This window comes from Dipodomys ordii, unplaced genomic scaffold (genome assembly GCF_000151885.1).
Source record: "Dipodomys ordii isolate 6190 unplaced genomic scaffold, Dord_2.0 Scaffold47, whole genome shotgun sequence".
Classification (NCBI taxonomy): Eukaryota; Metazoa; Chordata; class Mammalia; order Rodentia; family Heteromyidae; genus Dipodomys; species Dipodomys ordii.
The window spans coordinates 1,823,264-1,841,521 of record NW_012267263.1 but is presented as its reverse complement, the minus strand read 5'-3'; the positions used below and the strand labels follow the sequence as shown (position 1 = coordinate 1,841,521).

At 40.9% G+C, this 18,258-nt stretch overlaps 1 protein-coding gene across 1 annotated transcript in view; it reads left to right on the top strand.

Moving 5' to 3' along the window:
* The window catches only part of Acoxl (acyl-CoA oxidase-like), a 278,059-nt gene that overhangs the window by 163,166 nt on the left and 96,635 nt on the right, over nt 1-18,258 (top strand). Inside the window, 1 exon segment of the mRNA XM_013019717.1 lies at nt 16,847-16,956. Coding sequence (XP_012875171.1) covers nt 16,847-16,956 — 110 coding nt within the window.

Here is an 18,258-nt window from a genome sequence, read left to right as displayed (position 1 = left end):
TAGCTCAAATAAAGTTCCTATGGCTCCAGCAACCCAAATGGTGTACTATTGATAAAAGGATATACACATGGGTAATTGGAACAGAACAAGGAACTCAGAAGGAATCTCATGAAAATATGCCTGTTCATTTTTGACAACTATAATAGTAGTTTAATGGGAGAAAAAGAAACTTTTTCAATAAATAGTGCTGGACTAATTTGTATACTTGTAAATTTATTGTAAATGTAGTAAAATAAACCTCAACCTAAACTTCACATCTTTTGTGAAAATTTATATTTTATATAGTTACCTAAAAATAAATTGTAAAATATAGAATTCTTGGGAACTCTTTCTTAAGATCTGATGTTAGGAGAAAATTCCTAGTATTGACATCAAAAGCATAATTCAAAAAACAAAAATTTAATAAACTATAAACTTTAGTAAAACTAAAAAATGCTTACCCCATGAAAGACCCTGTAAAGTTTTCTCTGTTGAAATCTAAGAGTTCTTTATATATGCTAGACCAAGTTCTTTGCCAGATGTGTCATTTGCACATGTGCTTGCCTCTGATTAATTTCTGGAGGATGGAATGCATGGTATAAAATGGGAATGAAATTGATAGATCAATTTGAGCAGACACAGCTGGGGATAGAGTTGTTTCTTTTGGCCAACTCTGAAGAGATATAGGATCACAGGGACACAGAGTAGAAGAGGTATTGGGACAGAGAGCTGGGCATTCCCACAAAGGTATGCCTAACAAGAACTGCCAGTTTCCCTCATCAGAACACCTGACCACAGCGGTAGCATCAGCTGTATCTCCTGCCATCTGCTTGCTGTGGGGAGTGCCCGCAATTGGTCCCCTTAGGTGACTATACCTCTGAGTATATTCACTTGGTGAAGGCAGCTTGCCTGCTTGCCACTAGTCAACACACCATAATATGACACCTGTGGACAGCCCCATGTACCCAGAGTTGCCAAACTGTCTAGTCTCCATGGTCAATGCTTACATAACAAGTGAGACAGTACTGGCTACCTGCACTGTCTATTCACTCTTCCTCTTCTGTGTTGGCATCTGCCTGTCCTCCAGAGGCCACCTTTTGTGCAAAAAATGGATTCTCCTAATAAGAGAAAGAAACCTCAGGAGACAAGGGTCAGAAACTGGTTGCAGAGATTCATGACATTCTGGAATTACCCACAGTGCTTCCAACTCTTTCTGAAGAGGAACGCATGGTCTTAAAGGTGCTGGGACGCTGTGCCATCGTTGGAGTGATGTGCTCTAGAATTTCTTCAGATTTTCCATGTTTCCCTATAAACAAGATTACAGATTTCCCAACCCTTTAATTATTTCCCAGGGCAAAGGTTATAGGCCCTTGGAGAAATTTAATTACATCCTCCACCAAATCCAATTACTATTTGCAACCATGGAATCCTATTATTACTTTCTGTAGCTTCATTAGAGCTACACCAAGACATAACCCTTCCTGGCATATTTCCTGAAGAATGGCAGTGAGAGGCTTTGCACAGAGTGACCATTACCCTGCAGGGAAAATATGCAAAATAAAAATGACCCAATGTGAAATTACCTGAAGGCCTAGCAGAAGCATCTTCTTGCCTGATCCAGGTGGCTTCTGTTAGAGAGCCTCCTGTCTCAGAGCTGCTGATAGCATGAGGTGTGCTCGCTGACTGGAAACCTGGCCGTGATATTGCCTCCTTCACTATCCAGAACAGCAAAGACTATTTCTCCAAGCAAGTGAGGTGTGGATCCTTTAGTGCCAGATTGTAGTAGCCAGTCTTCAGAACCAAATCTCTTCTATACTCTTGTTTAACACACTAGACCTTAGACTTGATCAAGATGTGGTGTGGCCAGGCCAGGCCTTTCCTGCAGGGAAAGGCCAGCCTTTTTTCCTGGTAGGAGTGGCTTGAATTGTGCTGTGGACCGGCACACTGATGCATATCTTGTCCTAGCAGTGAGGCATCAGCCACTGGGTTCTGTAGTTTCTGTTAAGCTGAATGGAGAGGGACAGGGGCAGGGGTGAAGAGACAAAGTGGCAATTGGTTTCCCCATAAAGAAGCTGATTCCTTTCAGAGTTGCAACTTCTGAAGGTATTTTCTTAAAGATATTCAGAGAAGATCAAGCACCATCAGATTTTTTTTCTTATTTCCAACTTTTACTATGAAAAAATTTCAAGAGAAAAATTTAAAAATCAGTACAGCCAGATGCAAGTGGCTCATGCTTGTATCCTAGCTACTCAGAAATGATCGCGGTTCAAAGCCAGCCCAGGCAGGAAAATCCATGAGACTCTAATCTCCAATAAACCATCAGAAAACCAGAAGTGGCACTGTGGCTCAAGTAGGAGAGCACTAGCCTTGAGCTGAAGAGCTGAGGGACAGTGCCCAGGCTCAGAGTTCAAGTCCCACGACTGACCCCCCCCAAAAAATCAGTACAATAAATATCAGGAGATACCCTCTAATTCTCTCATCATCTGTGTATGTACATGCACAAATAATTTTAAAGTGTTTTATGGATTTCAAAGCTCTTCATCCCCTAAGAACTTTTGAACCCTTAAATATGTATTTTAATGTTTTTTTCTTTCATGCATGTGTTTCTAACGCATTTATAAGATTATCTCTTTGTTGCTTTGTATGTCCCTCCCCCACAGTATAACCCCTGCTTTCACTATATTTGATGTCAGTATAACTTGAGGAGGAGATGAGGAAAAACCAGTTGTTTAAAGATACAGGTGGACCTGTTGCAACAATGAGAAGTACAAGTTGTCATGTCCAAAATGAGCTTTACAACGTCGGTGCGGGGAGGGGGGGGGAAGGGGGGGAAGGAGAAGGATTGGGATTGGGGGGGAGGGGGGGAGGCTGGGAAGGGATGTGAAGGGTAAACCAAAGGAGGAGGCTGCAATGCTTGGTAAGAAATGTACGCATTATCCTGCCCATGTAATTGTAACCCCTCTGTACAGTATGTTCACAAATAAAATTAAATTAAATTAAAAAAAGTAAGGAACAAACTATAATTCCATTATCATATAAAATATGAACAATAATTCCATACAATTAACTACTAAAGATGATCAGATACTGAGAAGATCAACTGCATATAAAAGAAAGAGCAAGATGAACAAACCATTAGCCAGGCGTCAGTGGCTCCTTCCTGTAATTCTACTACTCAGGAGGCTGCGATCTGAGGATTGCAATTCAAAGCCAGCCCAGGCAGGAAACTGTGAGACTCTTATCTCCAGTAAACCACTCAGAAAACTAGAAGTGGCACTGTGGCTTAAGTGGTAGAGTACTTGCCTTAAGCTGAAGAGCTGAGGGACAGAGCCCAGGCCCAGAGTTCAAGCCTCACGATTGACCAAAAAGAAGGTGAACAAATGGAACAAGTGGAACTAGAAGCAAAACAGAGAAATGAAAACTAACTAGTAAACCCAGAGATGTACAGTGAACTACATTAATAAAATAATGGCAGCCTGCCATGAAAAATGAGCACTGAGAGAACCATACATGCCTCACAAGTTAAAAGCATACACTTGGAAAGGAAAAAAATCTAAAGACTAAAAAATAAAATTCAAAGGAAATTCCCAAAGTAAAGCTCCGGAAGAAAGACCAAGGGAAAAGAATGAAGAAAAAAAGCTAAGTGATATGGATGATCAGTTTAGGAAATCTAGGGTATTTCAGAAAGAGGTTTCAGTTATACAGATCAAAACAGAGAAATAAAAGAAAGTTCCCCAGAAATGAAGAAAGGCACAGTCTAGGGCTTAGTGGAACTCACAGGAAAAGGTGCCTTTAAACAGCCTAAAGCATTTCAGCGCATCAAGAAAGGACAAAAAAGTTCTCCAAAACCTCAGACTGAGAAAACATTCAATTATTTGCTAAACTTCTCAACTTTAGCTTTGGTTTCCTGTGCTTTTGAAATTATATCCCCCCCCCCAAACTGTTGTCCTTACCAAGGTTTCCCATATGTTTTCTTCTAGTAGTTTCAGTGTTAGAAATTATTTAGATCTCGGATCCCTTTGAGTTGATTTTCATACAAAGTGGAAGGTAGGCATCAAAGTGACCTTTATTTTTGCAGATGATATGATTTTTTTTTGTCGGTCATGGGGCCTGAACTCTGGGCCTGAGCACTGTCCCTCAGCTCTTCAGCTCAAGGCTAGCACCCTACCACTTGAGCCAAAGCGCCACTTCCAGATTTTTCTGCTTATGTGGTACTGAGGAATCGAACCCAGGGCCTCATGCATGCAAGGCATGCACTCTACCACTGAGCCACCTTCCCAGCCCCATGATATAATTTTATACATAAAAGAAATACACCACCAAAAGGTTATTAGAAATGAAAAACAAATTCAGTAACATTGCAAGATATAAAGCCAATACAGAAAAATCAGTAACATTTTTATATCTAATTAACAAGGTGACTGAGAAAGAAATCTGTTAATGATAGCTTAAAAAATACCTAGGGATAAATTTAATCCATGAAGCAAAAGTCCTCTACCATGAGAATTGCAAAACACTAATTAAAGAAACTAATGACAAAAAAGAATGTAAAGACCATATTCATGGATTTAAGGAAGGCTGGTATTGCTAAATTGGCTATACTATTCAAAGTGACATAGATACTGTTCAATTCTCATCAAAATACAAATGATGTTCTTTTTTTCTTTCTTTTGTGCTCTCCTGGGGCTTGAACTCAGGGCCTGGGTATTGTCCCTGACCTTGTTTTTTGTTTTTCTCTTTCAAGTCTAGCACTCTACCACTAGAGCTACAACTCCACTTCTGACATTTTGGAAGTTATTTGGAGATCCGATTTTCCTTGGAAGAAGATATTCATATGCAGAAGACATGAAGAATTTAAAAGACATGTATGCTCTCTGGAACTAACCCAAGATGGATATACATAAAGAAAGACCTAAGTGGTAGCTATATGAGAAGCCCAGAAAACAATTACTCTAGATTAGACCAGGAGGGCAGAGGGATCAAAAAATGACTTTGCAAAGGAAGTGGTTTTTGTTGAACAAATAGCATGGTTAAGCAGCAGGAAGATTTTAGTGATATGATGGAAAAGGCATATGTTTCTTTTTGAAACAAGAGAAAGAAAAGCCCATTAAGACTCCAGGAAAAACAGACGGCTCAAAAAAAAGCATGCTCCAACTGTGGAACATGGCATGAGAATCTATTTGACCTTGACACTTAGAAGCTTCTCCTGCTACCAAAACAAAACCTACTGACAAAATGAGTACTTCTGGAATGAGGCGTCAGAGGCAAGGGGTTGAATAGGAGACTTTTAGTTTTTTAGTTGTCATGCATTTTTTTAAATCAAGTATATTTAAAGCTGTTAAAACATAATCCTTCTTTAACTACAAAAAGTGGGAGAGGAAGATAAGAAGTGAGGAGTAACTAAGTCAGGAAGTTCTTTAAGAAAATGAAGGCAGTCAAAAGGGATGCATTGTTGGTGGGAGTGTAAACTTGTTCAACCACTTTGGAAAGCAGTATGGAGGTTCCTCAAAAGACTCCACATAGAGCTTCCCTATGACCCAGCAACCCCTTTTGGGCATTTACCCAAATGATCACAAACAAGGCCATACTAAAGCTACCAGCACAACTATGTTTATTGCAGCATTATTCACTATAGCTAAGATATGGAACCAACCCAAATGCCCCTCAGCAGATGAATGGATCAAGAAAATGTGATATATATTCATATATATATATATATATATATGAATTCTATGTCTCCATCAGAAAGAATGGCATCACCCCATTTGTTAGGAAATGGAAAGACTTGGAAAAAATTATATTAAGTGAAGTAAGCCAGGCCCAAAGAAACATGAGACCCATGGTTTCCCTTATTTGCAATAACTACTACTTGTCTAGAATAATCTTATTAGATAAGCAGAAAAGGTCAAAAGCTATGTACATATGACCATATAAGGTGATGCTAAGCAATAGGAACCCCAAGATCGGGACATAAGTGGTTTCATCTCTGTCGCTGTTGTTTTTAATATACTATGTGATTTTTTTGTTTGTTTCTTTTGTATGTTCTTCCCCCATGGTATAACCCCTGTTTTCACTGTATTTGATTCTGGTGCCCTGCATCTTGTATATACATTTTTCTAGTTTGGGGAGGGGAAGGGAAATAATAAAATGCTGAAACAAGGATATAGGTTGGCCCATTGTAACGAGATATACAAGACGCTATGTTGAAAACTAACTTTATAGCTTCGGGTGGTGGGGGGACTTGGGGAGGTGGGGAGGGAAGGGATGATAGGGGGAAAACAAAGGAGGAGGTAACAATGCTCAATAGGAAATGTACTCGTTACCTTACTCATGTAACTGCAACCCCTCTGTTCAGTATTTTTACAATTAAAACAACATATAAAAATAAAAAAGAAAGATTCCATAATGTTTCTCACCATGTTCTTGGATATGACCTTGAGACCAGCCTGGTATGATGGTTGATGAAGAATAGATATGGGGCTGAAAACTGGAACTTCTGAACCATGTTGTGATCCAAAAAGAACAGTCTTACTAATGTCCAGTCCACTGGCTGTAGGTGAGCCCCAGGGATCAGCCAGTAGAGATGTTGAAGAAGCCAGGAGAAAAGTACAAATATTCTCAAGAATCAGAAGTGAAGGTTGGCTCAACCCAGTTGCTTAGCTATGGAACATCAGTTCTAAAGGGCTGAGATCTGGATCACACAGAGTGTGATCCAGAGAGAACAGAGCTCTGGATGACAGATCTGCTTCTCTGAAATAGAAGCTGCCTTCTCTTCTAAAGGTCTCCTGGAGAGCAGAGGGCCCAGAAGAACTAGGGAAAGTAGTTAAGGCTCCTTCCTGAAGACCTACTGATGGGAAGTATCATCTAGAATTGCCCATGATGATAGAAGAAAAAGCTAGAGGAGGTATGGCCAATGAGGCCAGAGGCTAATGAAGTCTGTGAGGACTGTGGAGTAGCCAAGAATATGCTTGGAATTGAAGCTCAGGCTTCATGGAAGACAGGTAGTAACAATGGAAATTTGGGAATAGGAGAGCTGTGTAGGTGCTAGAATTGATCTAAAGCATTTCCAAAAAGTGATCATCCATTTTTTAAAAAAATTCAGAGTGGTTTGGGGATACTTATTAAGAAGCTGACCACAGTAGTTTGAGCAGACATTCTGTTTTACTCTTTCTAAATCCACTGACCCATATAACAAACCTGGCACCAAATTTTCCAAACCAGATGTTGCAGCATCTAAATATTTAAACCTCCCTTCAAGGATTCCATATGTGAACTTTCAGAGAAAGGGAGCCATCTGAATCTGGGCCACTTGTTTATCTTTACTTTTCTTCTTCCAGAGATGCCTTCATTTTCTGCACAGACTCTGAGTTTTACAAATAGTGATTTTAACATTGCTATACAAATTGGCATCTATAGGTTCTGGACAAAGATGCATTAATTGTGTATTTTAATTTTGATGATAATCTGAACATAGTCTAAGTAGAGTAAGTACATTTTTTTAACAACTGACCTTAAACAGTCATTTGTCCTTATCCATAAGGAATATTCCAAAACCCCTGGTAGATGCCAGAAGCCAAGGAGAATACTGAAGACACTTCTTATGTAATCACACTTCTGATAAAGTTTAAATTATATATTGGCAGAGTAATAGATTAGCAATAATAACTAGATAGTAACAAAAAATTATAACAAGGTAGTGAAATAAACATCATCTAAAATTTATGAACTATTCCTGGATTTTTTTCATTCAGTTTTTTTTTCAGACCATAGGAGGAGGAGCTAGTGTGTTTATAAGCCTTTGGGACCAAATCATTGATCCTCAGGAGCCATGAGGGAAGACAAGATTTCAGCTTGATATAACTGAAAAGGCATAGTTATGCCAAACAAAGGCTCAGGGACTGGGATGTGGTCCTGGAGGGAGGGCTCGACAGCCACAAGGAAGTGGGGGGAAGCAGGCCTGTGCCTCAGCTGGCAGAGCCAAAGGAAAGCCCACTCCGAAGAGCTCCACACACAAAGATTGCGCCAAGTTCATGCCATGCTCTTAGGGCTGTTGATGTGAATCTCATTGGTTTTGTAGCTTTGCTTGTATTTAATTTCATGGTTTCAAGTTGAACAAGAGCTATAAACAGAAAGTGTTTATATCTTGTTTTATATTTTAGCATGTGTAAGTAACATTATAATTTGAAACAACTTAAGTCAATATTGAAGAGAATTTCCTTTTTTTCCTTCAGAAGAGGTTTCTACTTTACTCAATTTGCAGATCTCTCTTTTAACCTTTTCCTCATTGCTGTTTATTTATTTTATGGCAGATTTGAAGCTTCAGTTCATTTCTCATTTCAGTTATGAAATACCAAACAAACAGTAGACATGCAACATCTACTCCAACCACCCTGGACAGTTTGACACTGTGGCTTGGGTGTTAGGAGGAGGTAACAGATGTAGAAGTGAGGGACTCTATTGTGGAAAGAATGAGAGGGGCCCTGCATTGGGGGTGGGAACACCTATTACCATTGGGAGTTCAGTTTGTACCTGGTGGGATTATCAGTCAGAATACATTTGTCAATATATACTGCTCAAGTTACCATTGGTACACCTGCCACTTGCCATCTTTTACAGTAAACCCAGGGCCAGCCATTGGGTCCATCAGTCCTTGAGAGCCCACCTCTTCCCACAGGTTAGTTTCACTGAACTCACCCTGGTGTGAATCCCCTGGACCATCTCATTAGGGTCTCAAAGCAGCTGCTATACACCCACAGGAAGGGCAGAATCTCAAGGGAAGACCTCCCTCAGATCTTCCAGCTGCATTACTTTGGGTTCCGCTAGCCAGGTCAGGCCAGCATGCCCATGTCTGAGCTTTGACTGCTCAGGAGGCTGGGGGTGATGATGGCCATGGCCATGTTCTACCTCTTAGTAGAAAAGGGGATGGATCAGAAATTTAAGTCTGTGGCTCACCTCAGGACAAGTGTGCTCTAAGCATGCCAATAGACACCCAGCCATTTGCCTTCAGGACTAAGAAGGGGCCTAAATAATGGCAGCCAATCCAGGAATCTCAGAGCATGGGAAGAGGAGATCTGGACAAACAGGGGGCATTAGCCCCTTTCCAGGGTACTGAAGCTTCTATTCTGTTCCCACTGACAGGGGTCCCAAGGAGATCTGGCCTTCCAATTGTTCAAGAGAAAGTAAAACACTTTTTAGAATGTGAAATGGCTAGGGAGGGGCATGGTTAAAGAAACCTGCCTATGGGGTGGCTCTTGGCTTCCAGCCTCCTGATTCCTCTGAATATTTCTACTCCAGCCACTACCTTAGAAACCACTGGGAGGCTGGTGCCTCCCTGAGGAAGAATGAGGAGCAAAAGTTCCTATCCTTTGGTCTAGTACATCCCTGGGAGTTTGTGGGTACTGACTATAGAAGACCCTGCATTAGGCCATAACTACAAGGGGCTACAGAGGAGGGGTTCTGGAGGAATGGTACCCACTTAGGCCTGAAAGGCAGCCTCATGGACCGTATATGTTTTATCCATTCTGATGACGAATTCCAGGCATCGCTGAGAGTTAGAAACTTCACTTGTAAAATGAGGGTTATCTCATGGGGTTGTAATCACTCCACTGGAATGCTAGGCACCCAGTAGGTTTGCAATGAAGGCTGTGTGGTGGTCCATTAGATGAGAAGTTTTGTGTTCTTCCTCCATACCAAATATAGCTCTGGCTTTTCTGTAATGTGGTGGGTTTGGTTCATAGATGCTGGGCTCAGGTCTTACTGAGACTTGAAACAACCTGGCTATGTTCCAACAACCTGGCTATTTGCTGCCCAGTTGGAGCTGAGGGTGAGGGCCTTGTACTGCGGGAGGAGGGTGATGTCAGGGAGGCCTTGGTATGTGGGTAACATGCAGGGAGAGGGAGAACAGACCCAAGGGAACGAAGGAACAACTCCCTGGGGAGCTGGCTCTGCATCATCTACTGCTACATCCCCCAAGGACCGGGACCCTTTGAGGCCTGAAACCGCAACCATCATGTTGCACTTAGTCTGAAGTTCCAACAAGGGAACAGCAGGCATGGCTCAGGTGGCAGCCTCTTGCACCTCTGCTTCAGCTTCTGTGCTATTGAGAGTACTCTTCATGATGCAGAAAAGCCCAGTCCTTCACTGTCTGACAAGGCTCAGAGCTGAGGTCAGGTATGACTAGGCCACACTCCTCTGTGGCCACTGAGCTGCACGTACTGCATATACTGTCAACCTGTCTCTTCTTGCCTGTCTGCCCAGGATGCCACATTGTGGGTCCTTGCATTCTCTTTGGACCCCCAATACTTGACCTTTATAGTTGTGTAGGTGTAGATTTATTATGAACTTGGACTCTAGGTTTAAGTCCCCACCTTTCTATTTCCTGTCTGTGTGACCCTGACAACTTGCTTAATCTCTTTAGTCTTCTGCTGTTTTATCCAGACAACAGAATTAGTCTGTTGGCTACCTAAGGATATCATAAGCATCAAATCAGTTTTTTTTCTTTTATTATCTTTTTGTATGTGTATGTACTGTTGCTAAGACTTGAATTTAGAGCCTGGGTGCCATCCTTTAGCTTTTTTCCTCAAGGTTGGCACTTGAGCCACAGCTCTACTTCCAGTTTTTTGCTGGTTAATTGTAGATAAGAGCCTCATGGACTTTTCTGCCCTGTCTGGCTTCAAGCTTTAATCCTCAGATCTCAGCCTTCTGAGTAGCTGGGTGTGAGCCACCAATGTCCAGCTATTGCTATTATCTTTAAGTAGTTGTGCAAATGAGTTTCAATTCAACAAATCAGCTTATAATAAATCAATTTTCCATCTAAAGAGTTTAGAACAGAGCTTAGCCTTAGAATACACTTAAAGGAGATTGTTGTTGCTATTTTAGATGTTGTATAACTAAATGAACAAGAGAATGAACAAATTAAAGGTGCATCTCTGCCCTTTAAGGCTCAGAGGTCAAATTCCTCACCTCCAAGAAGGGCTTCCTGATCTTCACAGGGAGGAGATCTTCTTTTGGCTTGATGTGCTTCTGGGTTTGTGATGTCCTTACAGTTGCCAACAGTGCTCCTGGGTATCTATGCTGGCTTCTCCATTGGACTAGTCTCAGTCATGTCTTAAATCCCCAGTATTCTCAACAGTATGTACCTTGTACACAGTACGGGGTAAAGAGGAACAAAGGAAAATACAAAGGATACACTAACATTGTCTAATGGAAAGAGACAAAGGAAGATAAGTTAAACTGAATGCAGCTTTAACTAAAACTAGCAAAAAAAAAAAAACAAAAAAAACAAAAACCCTAATCACTCTTCAATTGAAATGGGTGAGAATTTTTGCTGGATCTAAATATTTATTTTCTCCTCTTAAAAAAAAAGTCACATCCATGTCTAAGACTTAGGAATTCCTTGTGTGCCTTAGCATCATACCTGTTAGTTTGTGTGTTAACTTATAGTCTTAACTCTCTTCTCTTGGCTCCTTCCCACCCTCCCCCCCCGTCTTCCTCCTCTTCCTTCCTTTCGCTGTCTTTCTCTTCTTCCTTCTCCTTTCCCTTTCTCTCTCTTTTCCTCCTCCTCATCCTCTTCCTCCTCCTCTTCCTCCCTCTCTCTGTCTTTCTCTTCTTCCTTCTCCTTTCCTTTTCTCTTTTCCTCCTCCTCCTCTTCCTCTTCCTCCTTTTTCTCTTTCTTTCTCTCTCTCATTACCAGAGAAATTTTAAAGATTTTCCTCAAAGAACTCTTGCCATGGTGGGATGCCCAGCATCTATGAAAGGTGAAGAACTATCATGTCTGCAGGAATATCATGTTCACTTCACTTCCTTGGGTGACTCTGAGCTGCCCTTCAGAAACTTAATGTTCCCAGCTATAGAAAACAAAATTCATAGGACACTCTATTTTTTTTTGGTCAGTTGTGGGACTTGAACTCTATGCCTGGGCACTGTCCCTCAGCTCTTCAGCTTGAGGCAAGCACTCTACCACTTGAGCCACAGTACCACTTCTGGTTTTCTGGTGGTTTATTGGAGATTAAAGTCTCAGGGACTTTCCTGCCCAGGCTTGATCTCAGCCACATGTGTAGCGAGAATTATAGGCGTGAGCCACTGGCACCAGGTGACACTCTATTACATTTGTATGTCAGGTAAACAGTAATATTTTTGCATGCATATGTCTCCTTCATATGTCTGAGTGTCATCCATTTTCCATGCCAATTACATGGGAACTTCCAAAGCCAGGACCACTGCTGAAGCAAAGCCTCCACAGTGGCATATCTCCCCATGCTCTGAAGGGCCTCTGCTTGGTCTATGGCTCTGCTGTCCTCACCTTGAAATCCTGAATAATTTTTGAAAGATTTTGATCAGTCCATTTTCATTTCTCCCCGAGCTCTCAGTTATGTAGCTGGTCCTTTTCAGGGTTCCTTGGGACAGAATTAGCCCCTTGTACTGTAAGTACTGTCAATTCTAGTGGCCCCCACATTGTACAAACCTGAGTGAGGCCCCAACACCCAGCCCATCCTTGTTGCAGAGTAATTATCTGCTGGGTTTTCCTTAGGACTCCTGATTTTTCTATTCCAGTCAGCTCTAATGTTGCTGCTTTGGCAGCAAATACTCCTTGTTAGGCTTTTAAATCCATATATCACTATGCCCGCATAAATCAGCAAAATACTTAGTGTGCAAAAACGTTGGCTTTGTCATGGATGCCTTGAAAAGTGACTGGACCTAAAAAATAACATTTATTGGTGTTACATAATGGGTGTTGCATGATGCATATGATATTTATTATAACTGTGTCTCTGATGTCATATTCCTCACTATTGTTCAGACTCACAGTTTTCAAATGTGGGCTACAGAATAGCTTGATTCCAACTGTAGACAGGGTGTTTTAGAAAAGAAAAGAAAAAGAAAAAAGAAATGATGAGGAGAGGGAGAGGAGACAAAACAAAAGAAAGCCAAGAATGGTGTCAGACTGCTTGCTCAGTCAGCCTGAGTTTCCAGGCATGAATAGGCAGGTGCTTTATCACTAAGCCATGCTCCCAGCTCTTTTATGGCTTGTTTATATAAGGTCTCACTTCCTGTCCATACCCTCACCTGGGCAGTGCCTCTTTCAGGCTTCCAGTCATAGCTATGATGACAGGCACATGCCACTAGACCCAGCTCTCAGTTGGGAAGGAGTGTCCTGAACTTTTCTATGCCAACTAGCCTCAACCCACTCCCAGTCTTAGCCTCCCATGTAGGCTAGAATTACAGGCATAAACCATTAGTACCTAGCTGATAATCATTTTTATAATTGAGATCAGTTTGGGGGGGAGTATCTAGATGATAGCTAGAGAGAATTTCTTGGTATTGCTTTTGCAACTACTCTTTTTTTTTTGGGGGGGGGTGTCCGGTTGTGGGGCCTGAACTCTGGGCCTGGGCGCTGTCCCTCAGCTCTTCAGCTCAATGCTAGCACTCTACCACTTGAACCACAGCGCCACTTCCAGCTTTTTTCTTTTTGCTTATGTGGTGCTGAGAAATCAAACCCAGGGCCTCATGCATGCAAGGCAAGCACTCTACCACTGAGCCACCTTCCCAGCCCCCTGCAACTACTCTTGAATAAATACTTGTAAATAGAAAGTTCAAAAACAACATTGGTGGTAGGAGAGCACCTGTAATCCCAGCACTTGAGAAATTGAAGCAGATAGATTGCCAGTTCAAGGCTGGCCCAGTTTGCATAGCAAGATTCATCTAAAACAATTGAAAATCACACATGTCTATGAAACAACATATTGTACTTAAGAAAATGTCTATGCAGTGGAAACAAACCCAACAGCTACCTTTCCTAGGAAGTTATCCAAATAAAGAATTGTATCTAAAGTATGTGACACCCAAATCTCACAGTAGCTGATAGCTTCAATTCCTTAATCTTTTACCACGAGGACATCAGTAGAAAAAATAACCTCATTTTTTAAAAAGTCATGTTGATTCATGACCCAGAAAACGAGTGACACTTCTAAATGCTTCTGTGCTATTAGCCAGAACCCAATTTCTCCCTATTTTAAGTTTAGCACAATTATTATATCATTCTAATTTTAATTCTAGCTAGGGTGATTTAATTTTCCCAATTTAAGTTCCTTAGATCAGAAAGGCTGACGTAGTGGCAAAGTTAAAGGGAGTTGTTAAAGGACTGAATATTCTGGATACATTGTAAACAGGAAGAGAACCTTACTAATTCAAGAATGACTGCCCCATCCCCTAAGCCTGTCATACAGTTAGATGGCACAAGGGTAAACACCCCTGCCCACCTGGCACCTACATTTCAGGAAGTAGAAGAACCATATATCAGCCAACATGTTCTGTTCTATGTCATCATATTATAGTAGAAAATAAAGCAAGGGACAACTATGGAGCAAAAGCAGTTGTTTAAATGTTGGAATGCTGTTACTTGTGTAGCTAGAGGGAGATAGAATTAGAGCCAGAATGAATGAATAGATTAGCAAAAACAAGATAATGAGAATGCTAATCTTGGGGATGTATTTGTGAAACGACTGCTGTTCTATTTTAGTTTTAATTCAGAGGTTAGGTCATGTTCTCCATTCTTAGTAGTGTTTGGACTTCATACTTATTTTATATAGCAGTGACTGTCATAAAGGTGTTCCTGTTCTTTGATCCATCCCAGCTGAAGACATAATTTCCAAAATTCAAGGTAGTACTTCAAAGACACCAAAGGAAAATAATTTATAATGAGAACGAAATCAGCTAGTTGGGGGGTTGCAGTCTGTAATCTCATCTGTTCCAGTGGTACAGATCAGTAAGATTGTGGTTTGAAACCAGTCCCAACAAAATGTTAGCTCTAAACTCAACAAAATGGTGCATGAGAGGAGTACAGGCCTGTGTTTCCAGCAGTGAGGGAAGTAAAAGTAGGAAGATCACAGGCAAGGACTACAAACCTGACAGCTCACCTGAAAAAAGCAATAAAAGCCCTGAGGTTAAGTAGTAAGCAGAGCAGGAGACTCACAAACGCAAGAACCCAAGTTCAAACTGAGGGTGGGTGAGGAATGTAGTCTAGTGGTAAGGACACTTACCTAGTATGTATTACTCCCTAGGTTTGATCCTCAGCACCAAAAATTTAAAATAAATAAGCTCTAGCACCACCACCCAAAAACATCACTATATGACATACCAGTGCCTGCATCTCTACATAGTATCAACATGGCAGCTTCAAATGCAGACTGAGGGCCAAGCTTAAGGACCAATTGAGATCAATTGGGAACAGTGCTGGTTACCATGGCAATGGAAAAGGAGAGAAAGTCTGAGTCCTGGATACTGGCCTAAAACATCTCTTGCTGAAAGTGGAGTTTGAGGGCTTAGTCCCTCCACAGTCTGAGACTGTGTAATCTGATGTGGTAGCTTTGGGCAGATGAGTCAGGCTCTGGAGTAGCACACATAAATTTTATCACTTAGCCTTCGACAGAACACTAGGTGTCACACATGGTCTTTCATTGGTTAAACTATCCCTGCATCACACATCAGTGGCTTAGCCCATTAATGCCAACAAAACTCCCTCAGGTAAGGATGCCTTGATAAAGTTTTTAGTCTTCTCCCATGACCTGAATAACCCTTATTACCAAGAGAGGTATTCAATCAAGCCCATAGTATTTATTCTCAAGTAATGAAAACAGAACAATGCTATTTGAGTGAACATTTTGACCTCTAGGTTATCAAGAAAGAATAAAACCAGAAGCACCCTAAATATCCTACTGAATGAGAATGTTTAATTATGATTTAACACAGAGTATTATGAAGTCACAAAACAGATAAAGAAAATGCTGTATAACAATGCAAACTAAAAATATCACTTGTGATATACTACTGGTGAATGAAAGCATATAGATCACTTTATATGACATATAAAAACATGTGGTCAAAGCATGAACTAATTCAGCATTGATACTCACTAGACACTATATTGGAAATGAACTATACAATTTGTTGCGGGAGAGAGGTTGGGAGGGAAAAAACTGGGAAAATGAGGGAAAGTGATAGATACTCATTACCTGACTTATGTAACTGTAACCCCACTGTATATCATCTTTACAATTTTTATAAAAATAGCCAAGGAAAAAAAAAAGCTGGAAACATGACTGAAACAATAGAATGCCTATTTAGCAACTGAAAAGTCCTGAGTTTGAAACCCAGTGCTGCCAAAAATAAAATCCAAGTCATGCAAAGAAAAAATATATATGTGAAGTGACATAAAGAAATTGTTCATTGAAAGGTAACAATGTGTTTCGATTAGTAACAGTCACCTTGAAATTTAGTGTAGCAAAGACCACAGTAATTTTGGGATCTTATAATTCTGTAGGCCAGCTGTTTGGGCTGGTTCATATGGTGTGGTGTTTCTGCTCTTGCTTGGGTTTATTAATGTGGGGACTCCACAGAGTTATGTTGGTCCAACCATGGCCTCACTCACATGTCTAGTACCTATTGTTGCAAACTATCCACTATGCTTTATTTGCACATTCCCCAAAGCCTGATCACCCAGAGAACATCAAAGGCATGAAGAAAACAGACATCTGCCATCTGGTTCATGGGAGGCAAGTAGGGTTAACTAACTAGGGTCACTTGCCTAGTGTAAGTTAAATAATTAGTCTCAGGGCCAGTGCCAGGGGCTGCACAGACAAGGGAAGAGAGAGCAGCACACAGTGAGGAGTCAGCCCCAGGGAGGGAAGGCTAGAGGGGTAGGGTAAGTACCATATGTTTGCCATAGGCAAAGGGGGCCCCAGGAAGGACAGAATCTCATATTTCATTCTTCCTAGGAGGTAGCAATAGACCTTAACTACCTTACAGCAGTTAACTACACTGGTATTTTTTACATTCTGAGACATGGCTGATGCATGATAAATGTTCACAGGTTGTGGCCCAGGAACTATTGGCTCAATACACCAAGCGGTATAAAGAAAAACGGCTCTTTGCTCTGCTTCAGAGCTGGGTGGCACCTGCTGTGGACCAGCTGAGAACCAGGTATGCTTTGCCCAAGATGTCATTATTACCTACCTTCAGTATTATCTCTGTGTGTGTGTGTGTGTGTGTGTGTGTGTGTGTGTGTGAAGCATCAGTGCTGGATATTGAACTCAATTTTTTTCTCCAAGAATTGCACTATACCACTTGAGCTGTGCCTCCAGTTCTGGCTTTTTACTGGTTAATTGAAGAAAAGAGTCTCTTGAATTTGTCTGCCTGAGCTGCCTTTGAACCTTGATCCTCAGATCTCAACTTCTTGAGTAGCTAGAATAACTGGTATGAACCTCTGGCAGTGTGTGGCCTAGGGTCTTCTTAAGCATAAGTTTACAAAGCCTTGGCATGGCATTTTTTATTATATATATATATATATATATATATATATATATATATATATATATATATATATATAGAATCTGTAGAAACACCTATCATGTAACTTTTTTAAATTTAATTTAATTTTACTTTATTTGTGAACATACTGTACAGAGGGGTTACAATTACATGGGCAGGATAATGCTACATTTCTTACCAAGCATTGCAGCCTCCTCCTTTGTTTACCCTTCACATCCCTTCCCAGCCTCCCTCTTACCCCCAATCCTCCCCCCACCCCGCACCGACGTTGTACGTTGTAAAGCTCGTTTTTGACATGACAACTTGTACTTCTCATTGTTGCAACAGGTCCACCTGTATCCTTAAATGACTTGTTTTTCCCCCTCTCCTCCCCAAGTTATACTGACATCAAATATAGTGAAAGCAGGGGTTATACTGTGGGGGAGGGACATACAAAGCAACAAAGAAATAATCTTATAAATGTGTTAGAAACACATGCACCTATCATGTAACTTAAGAACTAACACACTGATGAATTTCTTCTTTCTCCTGTGTTCTTTGCTACATGTTCACTGTTCTAAACACTTCACAGTTATTAATCCTGAGATAGGTTTTTATTTCCAGTTGCATATGAGGAAACTGAGAATCAGAATTCACTATTTTGCTCAAGGTTACATGGTTCCTGAATGACAGAGCTGAGATTTGACCCTAGATAGTTTATCTTCAGGATCCATACTCTGGTTATTTTGTGTTCATAGGAGGAATCCTGCAACATGTGTTTTCACTATTTTATTTCTAGGGTTTATCTAAGTCATTATACATAGTTGTGAAGCTTCTTTGCAATATCACATAATTTTCCATCATGTGCCTATGATTCAATCTGTTTATCCGTTCTAATCTCCAATATCAATCACTAGACACCTGAGTTATATCCAGTGTGTTATTTTATCTTTTTGGTGACAGAATCAGGGCTTG